We start from the raw sequence: 14,736 nt of genomic DNA on the forward strand, positions 1-14,736 counted from the left end.
TGGCAAGGGAGTGATGCCCCAGAGCCTAGGCCAGGCGGAGGCAAACCACATCCAGAACATGATCTGGAGCCGCATGTTGGAGAGAAACCAAAATGAGTCCAGGGCAGTGTGCACCCATAGAGCTGGCCTGAGGCTGCTGGAGAAGGGGCAGATGTGATACAGATGGCACATACGGGGCAGTGGTGCCAGTGGCGGTGCCGAACAGGATGCCCTGACTTGCAATAGGTAGCTAAGGCAGCTTTAGTATCAGAATGGTGACCTGAGAGCAGGCAGAGTGAGAGTAAGTAAGAACCTGGCCAGAGAAAGGCCTTCTAAACTGGCTAGGAGGTCAGATTCCAGGCCAAGGGCTGTGTATTGCAGCTGAAAGATGGCGACTCAGAAAAAAATCATTCTACCTGTCAGTTTCCTATCTCTGCTCGTGAGCAGTGCCTTCCAGAATTAACTGCATCCAAGTCTCTTCCTTGGTGATGCTTAAACTCATGTGTCTCTCACCATCAGCCTTGTATTCATTGGAAAGTTCACTGGGGAGGGGAAGCTGATCTTAGGAAGGGGCTTTCCAACCCAATGAGTGGATGATTGAGTATCAAGTCTCTAGTACCCCCATGATGCGCCCTAACCAAGTAAGCCACAGGCCAAGGCACTTGGCTACAGTAGAATTTTGTGTGGTTACTGGAAGATTGGAATCTTGCCACTGATTCACGGTGTGACCTGGGTCACTTTGCTTTGGGTTTTCTCACCTGTTAAGTTAGTGATACTACCTATCAACCTCAGGAGTCTGGAAGAGCAAAAACTCAGTGATTTGCAAGGGTTATTTTAAAAACATCAATTAAAAAAATAAAAAAACGAGGTGGCCATCAGGGGACTGGGATTCAAAAATTCTGTGTGAGGGCCTGTTTGATATCAGCTCTCAGTACGGACACACTCATCTTTCCTCTGTTTCTTTCAGGGTGAGAAACCCCTCGAGCTGTATGGTCACCGTTACAGTTACTGCTGCCGCCGAGCAGCCTCATGTTTACATCCCAGCCTCCCCAAGTGAATTGGACTCCAGCTCAACCAGGTAAGAAGGGATGACCTGGGACATGTTCTCTGGGCTATTTCCTCCATGGAGCTAAAGGACTGGACTTTTATCCCATGTCACTTCTCTCCCATTAGCTCTAGTGCCTCTCCCAACTCCTAGTGGCCATTGGTTAAGGGGCCACATAGCGCAGCCCCAGGACCTATCCCAGTGAAAGACTAAGGTGCTACTTCCTAAAGCTCTGCCGTCTGTAGAATCTTGCTGATGGCTCTTGGGGGACATTCATGGAAAGGCCAAAGAAAGCCAATGGAAGCCAGGGCATATGTCTGTCTCCCTCACATTATCCATCATAAGGAGAGGCACATACTGCCTCGTGTGCGTTTCTGGCCACATCTACAAACTTAGAGTGTAGGAAGGGAACCAGTGCAGAGAGTCCGAGTGAGTTTTGTGTGTGTGTGGGGGGGGGGGATCAGAGGGGCTTCTGCTGACATCAGACACAGAAATGGGACTACATTGGAAACCATGGTGAGCCCAGCATGAGGCAGACCTTGTTTCCAATGTCGCCAGGGGCCTAGCCAACATGAGGTGACTTCTGGGACCCTGGAGCTCTGTGAGTGACAAGAGAGAGGTTAGATTGCTGATGTCTATTCACAGAGAGTGGAGAGGACCAAGTCTAGGATTGTGGCTTGGAAACTCTTCTGGTCCCAGTAGAAGAGGAAGAAAGTGCAGTCAGAGAGGAGAAGTGGGCAGGCCACTGCACTGAAATCTGCAGGGAGGGGCACAGGGAGTGGGTTGGGGGGCTCTGGTAGTATTGAGATCTGTATGAAGTAGGACAACATACCATGACTGGCTGCAGGGATGTTCTTTCTGGGGCTCTCACATCCACACACAGAAAGCCAAACCCATGGGCTTTGATTTCAGCCTGAGTTCCCAGTAGGCTCAGCAGTCCAGCAGCTTCCGCTTGCCACTTTTCCTTGCCCAGTGGCAGCTGGGGCACACCTGCATCTCTGCCCCCAGGCCTTCCCATTATCCTTCACTTTCTTCAAATCAGCTAGAAGTCCTCCTAGCCATGAACCCCTCCTTGGGGCCAGGCCTAGTCCCCTGCAGTCTTTCAGTATACCTCTTTCTTTTATTTTTTTTTATTTTAAAATATATTTTATTGATTTTTCACAGAGAGGAAGGGAGAGGGAGAGAGAGTCATTGACCAGTTGCCTCCTGCACACCCCCTACCGGGGATGTGCCCACAACCAATGTAAATGCCCTTAACCGGAATCAAACCTGGGACCTTTCAGTCCGCAGACCGACGCTCCATCCACTGAGCCAAACCAGTTTTGGCTCTTTCTTTTATTTATTTTTCTTAAATTTTAAATTGATTTTGAGAGAGGGAAAGGGAGAGAGAGAGAGAGAGAGAGAGAGAGAGAGAGAGAGAGAGAGAGAGAGAGAGAGAGATTTTTAGACATTTATTTGTTGTTCTACTTATTTATGCATTCATTGGTTGACTCTTGTATGTGCCCTGACTGGAGATTGAACCCATAACCTTGGTGTATTGGGACGATGCTCTAGCCAACTGAGCTACCTAGCCAGAGCCCAGTATACCTCTTTCTGTTCTGCTGTGCTCCTTCTACAGCAAAGGGATTCTCTTTGTGAAGGAGTACATGAATGCTAGTGAGGTATCTTCCGGGAAGCTGGTGTCTCCACGTTACAGCAGGTAAGAGCAAGTCCCTGAATCTTTCATGCCATGGCCTTCTCCCACGGGGGCCCTGTGTCGTCCTCATTCCTACATCCCCAGTACCTCATCCAAGAGTAACTTCTGTGTAATCATGTATTGAATGGATAAATGATATAATTTCCTACGGACATGATTTATGCATTTCCAGCTGTTCTTACTACCTCAGTGCCTTTGTGTTTCCCCTTTGTCATTAATTCACCTTACACCCCACTTCCAGTGCCATCCATTTCTGCCTGTCTTTGTTTCTTGGTAGACTCCAAACTTTCTTTTGTGAAAATACTGAGAGTATCACTCTTTACAGAAGTGGCGGGGCCCTTATTAGACAATGTAGTGAATTTCATCTTGCTCTAGAACATAAAGATTCTCTCTTCAGATTACACAATCTTTCCTGCATGCCAAGTTGCCTCATTTGAACATGCATTTGACTGTAGGTCCTGATATGTATGTAACTTTTTACTCATCATCTCTTCATCTTCTTGTTTCCTGAAGCCATGTGAGGGTTTCTCCTGTGCCACGTCAACGAAAATAACCTATACTGAGACTGCATCCCCACTGGGAATGTTTCTTTATGACATATCACCTCTCTGCTAGGGTGAGGATTTTAGAAACTGAGAAGCAACCTGGTCTTATTTGAGGATTGGGCCTCTAGGGATTCTGAACCAGTTTTCACTGGTGCTATGAAATGATGACCATGGGCATGGGGGTCATGTTCAAGCCCCACCTCAACCCCCAGTGGCTAAATTATTTTGGACAAAATACTCAACTTTCTGAGCCTCAGTTTCTTCATCTGTAACCCCTTAGGGTGGTTTTTCTCACCAGCTTTATTGATATATAACTTACATATAATAAATTTCACTTTTTAAAATGCAGAGTCCAGTGTTGTTTTAGTACATGTACAATGTTGTGTAACCATTAGCACTATCCAGTTCTCCGTGAGCATTTTCATTACCCCAGAAGGAAATCCTGTACCCGTTAGCAACTCTCCACACCACCAGCCACACAGCCCCTAGCCATCACTGATCAATTTTCTATCTCTATAGCTTTGTTCAGAGAGGCGTTGAGTTTAGAAAGAATGTATGTAAAACCTCAGGCACCCCCAATGGAGCTGCCCTGGCCATCTAGCATCTGCCTCTTTGAGTGTCATTTGACTGAACTTTGCCCCTTCTTTTGGTTTTCCTTCTCCCAGCCCCACCATTCTGCTAAATTTATTTCTTACACTCTGACAATTGAATTAATTTTAAAATTAAATTTAACATCTGGTCAAAAGGACAAGCCAGTGGATTTCTTGACTGGATAGTGAGAATTGTCCGGTCCAGTGTGTTTTCTCCTTTTTCCTCAGAAGGCTCTGAGATAAGCTTAGTTCTCAGAAGAAATTAGAGTCTGGGCTGAAACTCTAGCTCACCGCTTCTTATGGGTGTGACCTTAGGCAGGTCATTTACCCTCTGAGTCAGTTTTCCTGACTACCTCAGGGGGTTATTATATGACTCCTGTGAGATTGGAAGCTACACTAAGCATCCCGCAGGGCTTGTAGTTAGTAGTCCTTCCCTGCAATGGTTTTATCTTTTAACCATTAGTTTGTATTATAAAAAGTCTTATTATTGAAAAATTATTATGAATAAAAGGGGGGGGGGATCTCACTTCCTGTAACCCAAACACAGGTGTATGTCGGAATGTTTTCTTTGTTCCCATCTGTAGTGTCTAATATCTGGTGTGAGTGGGCTCCTGGTGACTGTCACATAACAACTCACACACTATGTGGGGAGAAAAACCCTGCTCTTTTCCCACTGGTCAGTGGAATGGGGGGCCCTCATAGTATACACAGCCTCAAGAATCAGAGCCAAGCTTCACCATGGCAGATCCTCTTCTCCCCGCCCCCCACCCCATGCAAGGGCTTTTCTCCAAGAGAACTACGCCTCCTTGGCGCCAAGTTTAAAGCTTCTTGTGACATTTTGCATAACAGATGATAGCTGGCCATGCAGAATCATGTCTCAACTGTGCTAATGAGAAAAGCATCCCCACTCATGACTGTGGTAGTTCCCTGGCTCTCATTTTCTTCTGTCCTCTTCCCTTACCACCCCCTGCAGCATCAGCAATACTGAGGACTCCTTCAACATGGAGAAGAAACCCACATATGACAGCACACCATACTCTGAGAGGTGAGTCTGCTGTCTTACCAGGGAGCTCGCAGGTCTACAGAGAAGAAACAGTTGAGGGAGATTTCCACAATAAGTCTGATTGCTTTTGTCTCCTGTTTTACTGCTTCTGGTCCACTTTCAGATCTTTCACATCACTGTGCATCCCTTATAGGGATGTCACACTAGTGTTACCTAAAGCCTTCAGCTAAGACTGGAGGGTGGACACAAAGGGCTTCTGAGAAAGGACATGGTGGTGTCTGAAAGCCCAAAGGGGCTCCTGTCAGCAGGGGAGGCCCTTGGCATTAGAACCTAATTGATCACTTCATGAACTTGCAAATCTGACTAGAAGGAAAAGAACTATAAGAGAGAGTGGTGAGTGGGAAATGAAGAAACGTGAGTTGCTCTCATCAAGAATCCAGAAAAGAGTCAGAAAGAACCATTCATTTGAAATGAATGAAGGTGCAGAGAGCAGCTCTTTCAGCAGTTTCAAAAGCTGTCACTAGACAGCAGTCTTGGAATGGTCTTAATGAAAAAAATAGTACTGTTTTTCTTTTTTCTTAAAAAAAAATTTTTTCTATTCATTTGGGAGAGAGAGAAAAACATGGAAGAGAGAGAAAATATTGATTGGTTGCCTTCCATACACACTCCAACTGGGGATTGAACCCACCACCTAGGAATGTGTCCTGGGCAGGAATCAAACCTGCAACCTTTAGGTGTGTAGGAAAACACTATCAGTTGAACCACCTTGCCAGAGCAAGAAGTCTTGTTTTTCAATTCTTGGCATAGGGGAGCAAGGAATCTTAGAGATACAGTTTACTCAGGTCACAGTAAAGAAAACAGGTCTGGAAATAATAAATAATGTTTTGTAAGTCACACAGTAAGTATTACAGGGGTCCAAAAGTGTATGGTCTGAGAGGCAGGACTCAGTGGTCCTGGGCATGAACAGAAGTGCCATCAAGACAGGTGGCCTCGTAGGGCATACAGCAAGCATGTCAAACTCAAAGACTAACACGGGCCAAATAAACAAGGTTGAAGTTTATATGGGCCGCAAAACAACAAAAGCTTCAATTTTCGTAGAAACATAGGTTTATTTCGATAGAGATATGCTGAATATTAAGGGCTGAAATAAATGATTCATTGTTAACATAATATAATAGAACATTTTAATAAAAATTATTTTTCTCGAACATTAACTTACCAGACTCTGAATAACTCTACAAATTAATAAGCATAACACAAATAAACCAATTTTTCTTGTTTTCTGAAAGTGAAATATTTTCTGTTGCACACACCAAACAAGTCAGTCCAAGATTAAAGTTGTGGCCATCGGCTGCTAAACTATTCACTGCTAGTACGAGTGAAGAGAAATGGTGCGCCTGCACGTAAGGCACATAAGGGAAATGAATGCAACACAATTATAGTCATCAGTCATTAGTGAATGTTGTAATTCATTATTAATAATTACATTGCATAACAGGATATTATAAAAATTAAGTTATGGGATTTTTATTAAATTGTTTCTTACATGCCATTATATTGGCTGGGATGCAAAAATATTCATTGTGGGCTACATGCAGCCTGTGGGCCACGAGTTTGACATGCTTGGCATATAGGTACATGTCTTCCTGTAGGAGAAGACATGGGTCTTCCTGTTCTAGAGGGGAGCAGTTAAGCTAGGCAAGAGTCAGGAGAAGAAATTTGACTGGAATAAGAATCACATCGGGGTGTCTGCACATTTGATAGTGAGTATGAAGATGCATGAAAATAATGTGAGGATCTACAGAGCTGTGTGGCCAATTGCACACCACAGAAAAAGTTGGCAGGCTGAGAACACTGGCAGCAAACCTAGGCCTGGCTCTATCAAACTAGAGGCTGTAACTGTATCGCATTAGTAGTCTGCATGCCAGACTGATCACCAAGTTCTTGTTTTTCATCTCACAGAACATCCGGAGGAATCTGTACTTATTGCAACCGAGAGATCAGAGACTGTCCAAAGATTACCCTTGAACACCTTGGCATCTGCTGCCATGACTATTGCTTTAAGGTAAGGAAGTGGGTGTAGCTGCTGAGAGCATTGTCTAGAGTTAGGGAGTGTTAAGGACTTAGAAGGCTTAATCTCAGTATGATTGCACTCCATTGGCTTTGCAGAACTGGGAGCTGAATGAGCTTCCAAGTCCAAGGGAGTAAATAAGTGTTGGGGACCGAAGCCTGACTAGTGTGGACTAATGAGAGAACAGGAGATGACATGTGGAAATGGAAAAAGTGAGTCTGGAAGACTCTCTTCTGTGCTTGGTTTTATAGGGGAGCAGTGCAAGAAGACAGCAGGTCTTTGCAATAAGGGTACAAAAGGAGATAATTTGAGGGCCAATTGTGTTCTGTGGACTCCAAGTAGGATTACATTTTTCAACCTATTTTACATATGGTTTGACAAAGAACATTTCATTTCCTGATTCCTGGACTCATGTGAAAATTCCTAGAAGATACTGTCAACTTCTGGTTATGTACTTAATTCCAGAGCATTCCTGTTAAATAGCAAAATTCCAGGAGCCTGAGAAATAAGTAGCTCTCAATGCATTTAGTCTCACAGCACTAGTGTTAGGGGAAGGCTCAGCCAGCGTAGGTGGGAGTCCCTGAAAAAGCTTTGTGAGGGAGGTGGGTCTGGAGTCTGGAGTGAAAGGGCTCACAGAGGTATTTTCCAGGAGGCTGAACATGAGCAAAGGCAGCTGCCTCCTGGCCCTTGGCACAGAGGGAATACGAAGAGGAAGAAGAGGTCCACAGGCAAGGGAGGGGGTGCAGGGAAATAGACATGGAGGAACAGTGATTTTATTTTATTTTTATTTATTTATGTATTTATGACTTTGATGAGCAATTTTTTCCCCATTGTCCTCATCCATAGGTGTACAGTTTATGTTCAGTCTTTTCCCATGCCCTCCTCTCCCCTTTTCCCCAAGAATCGTCAGTTCACTCCCCTTCCATATCTCTGATTCTATTATATTCAACAATTAATATTGTTCATCAGATTTTTTTTAATTTCCTTGGTTTTTTAGATTCACTTGTTGATAGTTACGTATTTGTTGTTCATAATTTTTATCTTTGTTTACTTTCTCTTTTGAAAGAACCCCCTTCAGCAATTCATATAATTCTGGTTTGGCGGTGATGAACTCCTTTAGCTTTTTTTTTTATTAGTGAAGCTCTTTATCTGGCCTTCGATTCTGAGTGATAGCTTTGCCGGGTAGATTATTTTTGGCTGTAGGTTCTTGCTATTCATCACCTTGAATATTTCTTGCCATTCCCTTCTGGCCTGCATGGTTTCTGTTGAGAAGTCAGCTGACAATTGTATAGGTGCTCCTTTATAGGTTACTACCTTCTTTGCTCTTGCTTTTTTTAATATTCTCTCTTTGTCTTTTGCTCTTGGAATTTTAATAATGATGTGTCTCGGTGTGTTCCTCTTTGGATTCCTTTTGTTTGGAGTTCTGTGCGCTTCCTGGACTTGTAAGTCTAATTCTTTCACCAGGTGGGGGAAGTTTTCTGTCACTATTTCTTTCAGTATGTTTTCGATATCTTGCTCTCTCTCATCTTCTGGGACCCCCATAATTCTGATGTTGGTTCGCTTGAAGTTGTCCCAGAGGTTTCTTACATTATCTTCAATTTTCTGGATTCTCTTGCCTTCTAGCTTCTGTGGGGGAGTGTCTTCTGGCTCTTTATGTTCCAAATCTTTGACTTGATTCTTGCGATCTTCCATTCTGTTTTTAGGACTCTGTAAAATATTTTTTATTTCAGACAATGTATTCTTTATTTCTTGTTGATCCCTTATCATTTCTTGTTGACTCCTTATTAATTCTAGTTGATCTCTTTTCATATCCTCATAGGCCTTATCCATCTTTTCTAGGAAATTCTTGAAAAACCTTATAAGCGTAGATTTGAACTCTATATCCAGACGCTTTTTGTCCTCCATTTCTTTCGTTTGTGATCTATTTTGTTGTCGCATTTCGCAGTTACAGATGGGACGAGGTTTCAGGGTGAGCAATTTTATTTTTAATTTCTTTATTGATTAAGGTATCACATATTTGTCCTCAACCCCCCATTCCAATTCCCCACCCCTCCCCACTCATGCCTCCACCTCCCTTTTATCCCCACCCTCCCTTTGAGGTCCAACAGTTTGACCCATGGCTCCTTATCTCTGGGTGTGTTCTTGTTCATCTGTCTATGTTGTTCACCACTTCCCCTAGATGAGTGAGATCATGTCCTACTGGAAATATACTTATAAGAGTAAAAAATGAGACAAGCAATAATGGTTATGCTGCAAGGCATATGAATCAGTCTGTAGCAAGTTACTTTCTGGGCCAACAAGTTATTCTCAGACCCAATCTCAGTGTCAAACAGTTCCTTATGTATACATGTCAGCAATGATATTTCAGTTCTGGATGGTGGACAAATGGTGGTAATGAAGGTCCGACCCTCTCTGGTTTGGTCCTGGGCAACATGCAGTGATTGTGAGGTAACCAGGAGCAGTGATTTTAAACTTGACTGGCTGGCGCTCACATAAGAGCTGGGGAAGTTGGAGGTGTGGCAAAATGGTGAGACCTGATATTTTTGGGGGATTCTGGGAAGGTAGGTCAGGTGAGCACAGGGTGGAAAGGGAATTATTTTTCTAGGATCACAGAGCTGCTCAGAACCAAGGGTTAGCAATTCTGGTTCTGACATCAAAATCAACATTATGTCACTACATTCTGCTGCCTCTCAGGAATGGTCACCCCATTGCTCAAGCTCATTTGTATATACCAGTCTGTCAGTATTCTTAATTGTAGGTTTTTCTTACCTTTATCAGGTTGATATAACATTTTAAAATACAATCTGGTATTGTTACATTTAGAAAAAAAGGGAGGACATTCCTGGCTGAAGCATCATAATAACTCTTTAGCGTCCCTGTTCTTCACAGTGTGAAGCACGTTGCAAGCCAGATTGTTGATTTTTTCTGTGTTCCTGGAGGTGACCCCCACAATGATCAGCACCATTAGTTGGCTAAGTTAAGGTTCAAGTGTTGGTCCACGCAACTAAAATGACAGAAACAGTGATAATACATTGAGTCCTCACTTAATGTTGTCAATGTCCTCACTTAATGTTGTCTGCGACTTTAAGCATATAACGTTAAATTCTTAAACCAATTTTAATGTATAACCAAACCAAGCCCGGCTGTTGTGGCTCAGTGGTTGAGCATCGGCCTGTGGACCAGGAGATTACAGTTCAATTTCTGGTTGGCCCAGATTGCAAGCTCGATCCCCAGTGGGAGGCATGCGGGAGGTGGACGATCAATGATTCTCTCTCATCATTGATGTTTTTGTCTTTCTCCCCCTCTCCTTTCCTCTCTGAAATCAATGAAAATATTGAGAAATTAAGGAAAAAACACACACACACACACAATCCAACCATAGGGGAGATGCATGATCACTTTGCATGAGTGTCCTCCCTTTTTTTTCTAAATGTAACAATGCCAGCTGGTATTTTAAAATGTTATATTAGTTAGATGTCCAATCATTAGAAACAAGAATTAAGTTCCTAAGGCATCTCATCAATGTTAAGGAGCCATAGGTCAGACTGTTGGACTTCAAAGGGAGAGTGGGGATAAAAGGGAGAGATCAACCAAAGAACTTATGTGTACACATATGAGCCTAACCAGTGGTCAAGGACAATAGGGAGGTGGGGGCATGACTGGGGGGGGGATTGGAATGGAGGGTTGAGGACAAATATGTGATACCTTAATCAATAAAGAAATTAATAAAAAGAAAACATGTTATTTGAGGACCTGCTTGGTGGATTTAGGCCTCAAACCCAGGCCTAATTATAAAACCAAGGCTCCTACCCACTAGGTAATCATCCTGCTTGCTAGTTTTTGTTTTGTTGTTTCATTTCTAGTTTGGTTTTGTGTCTCTTTTCTGCCATTTTTCAATTGTTTGCTTTTAAGTCTAAGGTGTGCCTTCTGCTCCGTGTCTGCCTGCCTACCTTGGTCAGGTGCCCCCTCCCCACTGCACTCATTTATGTTGCTTCACTTATATGCTGACCTCTGGGCTTGCTTTCTCTTTCAGTGTGGGATTTGCAATAAACCGATGGGTGAGCTCCTGGATCAGATCTTCATTCACCGTGACACCATCCACTGTGGAAAATGCTATGAAAAGCTCTTCTAGGTATGTGTTGGTACCCCAGAGGCCAAGCAGCCAAGGTTATTTAGAGGGAAGAAATGTGCCCTGATCTCTCTCTCTGAGTCCCACCCAGGGCACTGCTATCTCTCTTCACCTGTATGTCCAGGAGGCCCCAAGTCTTCTGTACCTATGCCCTATGGTACTTTGAAGTCTTAGGGAAAGATCCTCCCAAGGAACACTTCCAGTTTGCAGAGTTTATAGTCTCTTCCTCTAAAGAAGCACCTTCAATGCAGCACCTCGGTTGAGCCCTCTAGCTGCCCTGGGAGGCCAGCCAGGTATATGTTGTTAGCATTAGCAGGAACAAGGAAATGAAGACCTTGGAAGAAAACAGGCCCAGGGAAACACCTTGCTGGTGTATGGCAACATCAGGACCTCAACCCCGGACTTCAGATTCAGGCTCAAGGCTCTCTGCTATAGGCCCTTGGGCCACTTCACCATTGCTTGTGTAGCATAAAATCAGAACTCAATAGCTAAGGGCAGTGGTCGGCAAACTGTGGCTCGCGAGCAACATGCAGCTTTTTGGCCCCTTGAGTGTGGCTCTTCCACAAAATACCACGGCCTGGGAGAGTCTATTTTGAAGAAGTGGCGTTAGAAGAAGTTTAAGTTGAAAACATGTGGCTTTCAAAAGAAATTTCAATCTTTGTACTGTTGATATTTGTCTCTTTTGACTAATGAGTTTGCCAACCACTGGCCAAGGGGTTCAGTAAAACAAGATACAGCTAGGGGCAGTAGTAGGTAAAGACCAGGATAAGTAGGCACCTGTGGGAGGGGATGGTGCCATCTTGGGACTGGCCTGACCAGGAAGGGCTGCTTGGACAGTCTCTCAGCCACATTGTCAACACTGCCTGCAGATGGATTTGCACAATAAAAGCCAGTAGAATCCACCAATGTCTGAGCCGCATGAGACCCAGTGTCATAAGACACTGCCTTTCCAGATCCTGGAGACAGATCATTTTTAGTATCTCCTCAGCTAGAAGCGCAGACCAGAATATCTCCCTTGAAGGCACTGGAAATGGATTGCCCCAGCTACAAACCTGTTTGCCGTCTCTCTAGAAGGCATATTGGCCTGCACTGTTACTTGTGATACCTGAAGCAGTCACCCACCCCAAAAGACTCTGACTGGTCATTAGATGGGATGTGTATTTCTAATCTCATGGCTGCTTCTATTTTATGTATTTTTTTTTTTTTTTAGCTCCTGAAGCTGATGACTCCTGGACAAGTTTGGCCATCCTCAGTTGTCCTAAGTTGCTGGCTCTTCTTCCCTCACCATTTGATTTCTTCATGCTTTTGCCCTTCTCAAGTTGAATTTGCTTACATCTAGTAGCATATGTTAATGATGCTATAATTACTCGTGTGTGTAGCGTTTTATAGGTCAGAAAGTGCTTCACATCCATGATCTTATATCAGGCATAAGCAAAGAGGATTGAACAAGAATTCCATCTTTGCTTCCCTAAGGCAGGTCGGCCTCCTGACAAGTTTAGGTGGCCTGGTATGATAGGCAGAGGCAGGAGCATTGGGTTTGGTGTGTACCGACTTGGAACAGAGAGCAAATTACATTTTGGTTTGCATCTCTGAGTGTACCTTTGGGACTTTAGAATACAAGGAGACTGCTGATGCTTCTGAGGGACCAGATTAAAGACTGATGACGATCCCTGATGGGTAAATCACAGGCATTGAATGCTAGAGATTGGTATAGGCCAATGTTTAGCTTGTCTATTTGCCATATATACATGTTTAAACTTTCCATATACTTTTAAAAATAGCTAGTTACTTTTGATTGAAGTATATAGCAGTTTTTAACTATCTCCTTCACACCTTTTACTATATAGTTGAGGTTATTTTTCCCGCAGGCATGTATTAGAAAGTTTACATAATTTTGTTTAAATTCTATAGGATGTGATTCTTAGGAGGCTACAGACCAAAGGAACATCTATGTCTGAACCTTGATAGCTGATTAATACCTTTGCCCTCAATTCCCAGTCCCTACACTTGACACAGAAATCTTCTAAAGTAGGTTTTAGAGTGTATACACTCCAGCAGGATTAAGATGGGATAAAGGCGAATGACATTTCTTCAGGCCTTACTACATTCCAGACATCACAGAGTAATAGCATCAATCCCCGTACTAACTCTGTGCAGAGGGCATTCTTGTCCCCAGTTTACAGATGAGGGTATTAAGGCTCAGAAAAGTGGTCATTGAATTATGTAGAACCATTGCTGTCTCTCTCCAGCACAGTAACCACAACAGCCAACATTAATTTAGTGTTATGTGCCAAGCTCTGTGCAGAGTTTACTTAATCCTGCCAGACTGCCAGATAATACAACACCCCCCCCCCCGACCTCCTCTGAGGCATGTTCTAACAAAGAGGGGAAGGTAAGAAATTGCACTGCTCCTCTGAGCATCCTGAGTCCCACCCTGCCCCCATGAAGTACCAAACTGCCCATCTCCCTATCCTCTTTCTGTAAAACACCTCTGAATTGAGATGCTCTCATCCGTGAAGAGATTTGCTCAGAGTCCTTCGCAAATAGGAATTTGTCAACCCAGGGAAAACTCCAGTGGGCTAGCCAATCTGAGCACAGGACCTTCAGTGATCTCCTATTTTCTGGTCCAGACTCTTTCCCATGCTAGTGGAAACCCATTGGCTGGCTGGACAGATGCAGGCCAGTGATGCTTCTCTCAGGTTCAATTGTGCTCCACTGCCTTTAGGACCAGCATCACTGTATAAGCTCCTTGAGAGGAGGAACACCCTCACAGTGTTTCTAATGAAAAATGAGGGCCTGTTGATTTAATTAGAAAATGTCTCTCATCTCTCTCCAGTTTCTGAGCCCTATGCACATTGGCTGGTGGACTTGATCTTCCAGCCAAATGATTAGAGTGGATCATTCCAGTTTTTTGAATAGATGTGCATCAGATTTGCTCTAAAGGGAATAAGTGGCACGATTACCAACACTAAATATAAGCTGGTATTTCTCAAGTCTAGCCTGCAGCATGGGACTTGGCACATGGTAGGTACTGACACATAGATGCTAAGTGAATGAGTGAAAGGGAAAGAAAGGTCACTCCTTTGGGTGGGAGGTGCCATCTCTGAGTCTTGGTTCAGGCCCAGTTGATGGAGTGCAGAATAAAGAGGTCCGAGATAGGCTGGTTTCCCCACCTTTAAGATACACTGTGCCTTTAAGGGAGTTTTAGAACCAACATGCAAGATATTGTCACAAAGCTTGCAAGATCAATATTGATTTCAGTCCAAAACAACATCTCTCAATTCTAAAAAGGCCTGGAATTTTGCAGACTCGAAGAGGGGTGGTTGCATTATACTTTTGCTTCTTTTTAATTGCCTAATGTTTTTAATCACTTGCTTAACCCACATTAATGTACACACTTATAATAAATGTTAAGATATTACATTGTCAATATTAAGGCTTCTTTTTTTTTAAGTGTAATAACCTGGTGCATTTGGCTGTGTGATTTATTTTCTCCTATTATCTAAAGCCATTTTCTCTACAAAAGCTGGTAAATACTTTTAAAAGCATCAAATCTAAACAGAAAAAAAAAATAGCAAGCTCTTGAAACTATGCATGCACAAAAGTGAGAATTCTTGACCTGTCAGATCTTAATGAAGAATATGTTATCCTTGCGGAGGGTCATCTTCCTCTTCATTA

General features: G+C 43.4%; 1 protein-coding gene across 32 annotated transcripts in view; it reads left to right on the forward strand.

The window, feature by feature from the left end:
- Nucleotides 1–14,479, forward strand: part of ZNF185 (zinc finger protein 185 with LIM domain) — a 71,883-nt gene extending 57,404 nt beyond the window's left edge. For all 32 annotated transcript variants that reach the window (XM_036413109.2, XM_036413108.2, XM_045572555.1 and 29 more), the window contains 6 exons: nucleotides 947–1,057; nucleotides 2,643–2,723; nucleotides 4,829–4,900; nucleotides 6,821–6,923; nucleotides 10,963–11,061; nucleotides 12,269–14,479. In XM_036413109.2, the coding sequence (XP_036269002.1) occupies nucleotides 947–1,057; nucleotides 2,643–2,723; nucleotides 4,829–4,900; nucleotides 6,821–6,923; nucleotides 10,963–11,061 (466 nt within the window). In that variant the 3' untranslated portion in view covers nucleotides 12,269–14,479. The remainder of the gene's footprint in view (nucleotides 1–946; nucleotides 1,058–2,642; nucleotides 2,724–4,828; nucleotides 4,901–6,820; nucleotides 6,924–10,962; nucleotides 11,062–12,268) is intronic.
- The last annotated feature ends 257 nt before the right edge of the window (nucleotides 14,480–14,736 follow it).

The sequence above is a fragment of the Pipistrellus kuhlii genome, unplaced genomic scaffold (genome assembly GCF_014108245.1).
Source record: "Pipistrellus kuhlii isolate mPipKuh1 unplaced genomic scaffold, mPipKuh1.p scaffold_m20_p_49, whole genome shotgun sequence".
In the NCBI taxonomy this organism is placed as follows: domain Eukaryota; kingdom Metazoa; phylum Chordata; class Mammalia; order Chiroptera; family Vespertilionidae; genus Pipistrellus; species Pipistrellus kuhlii.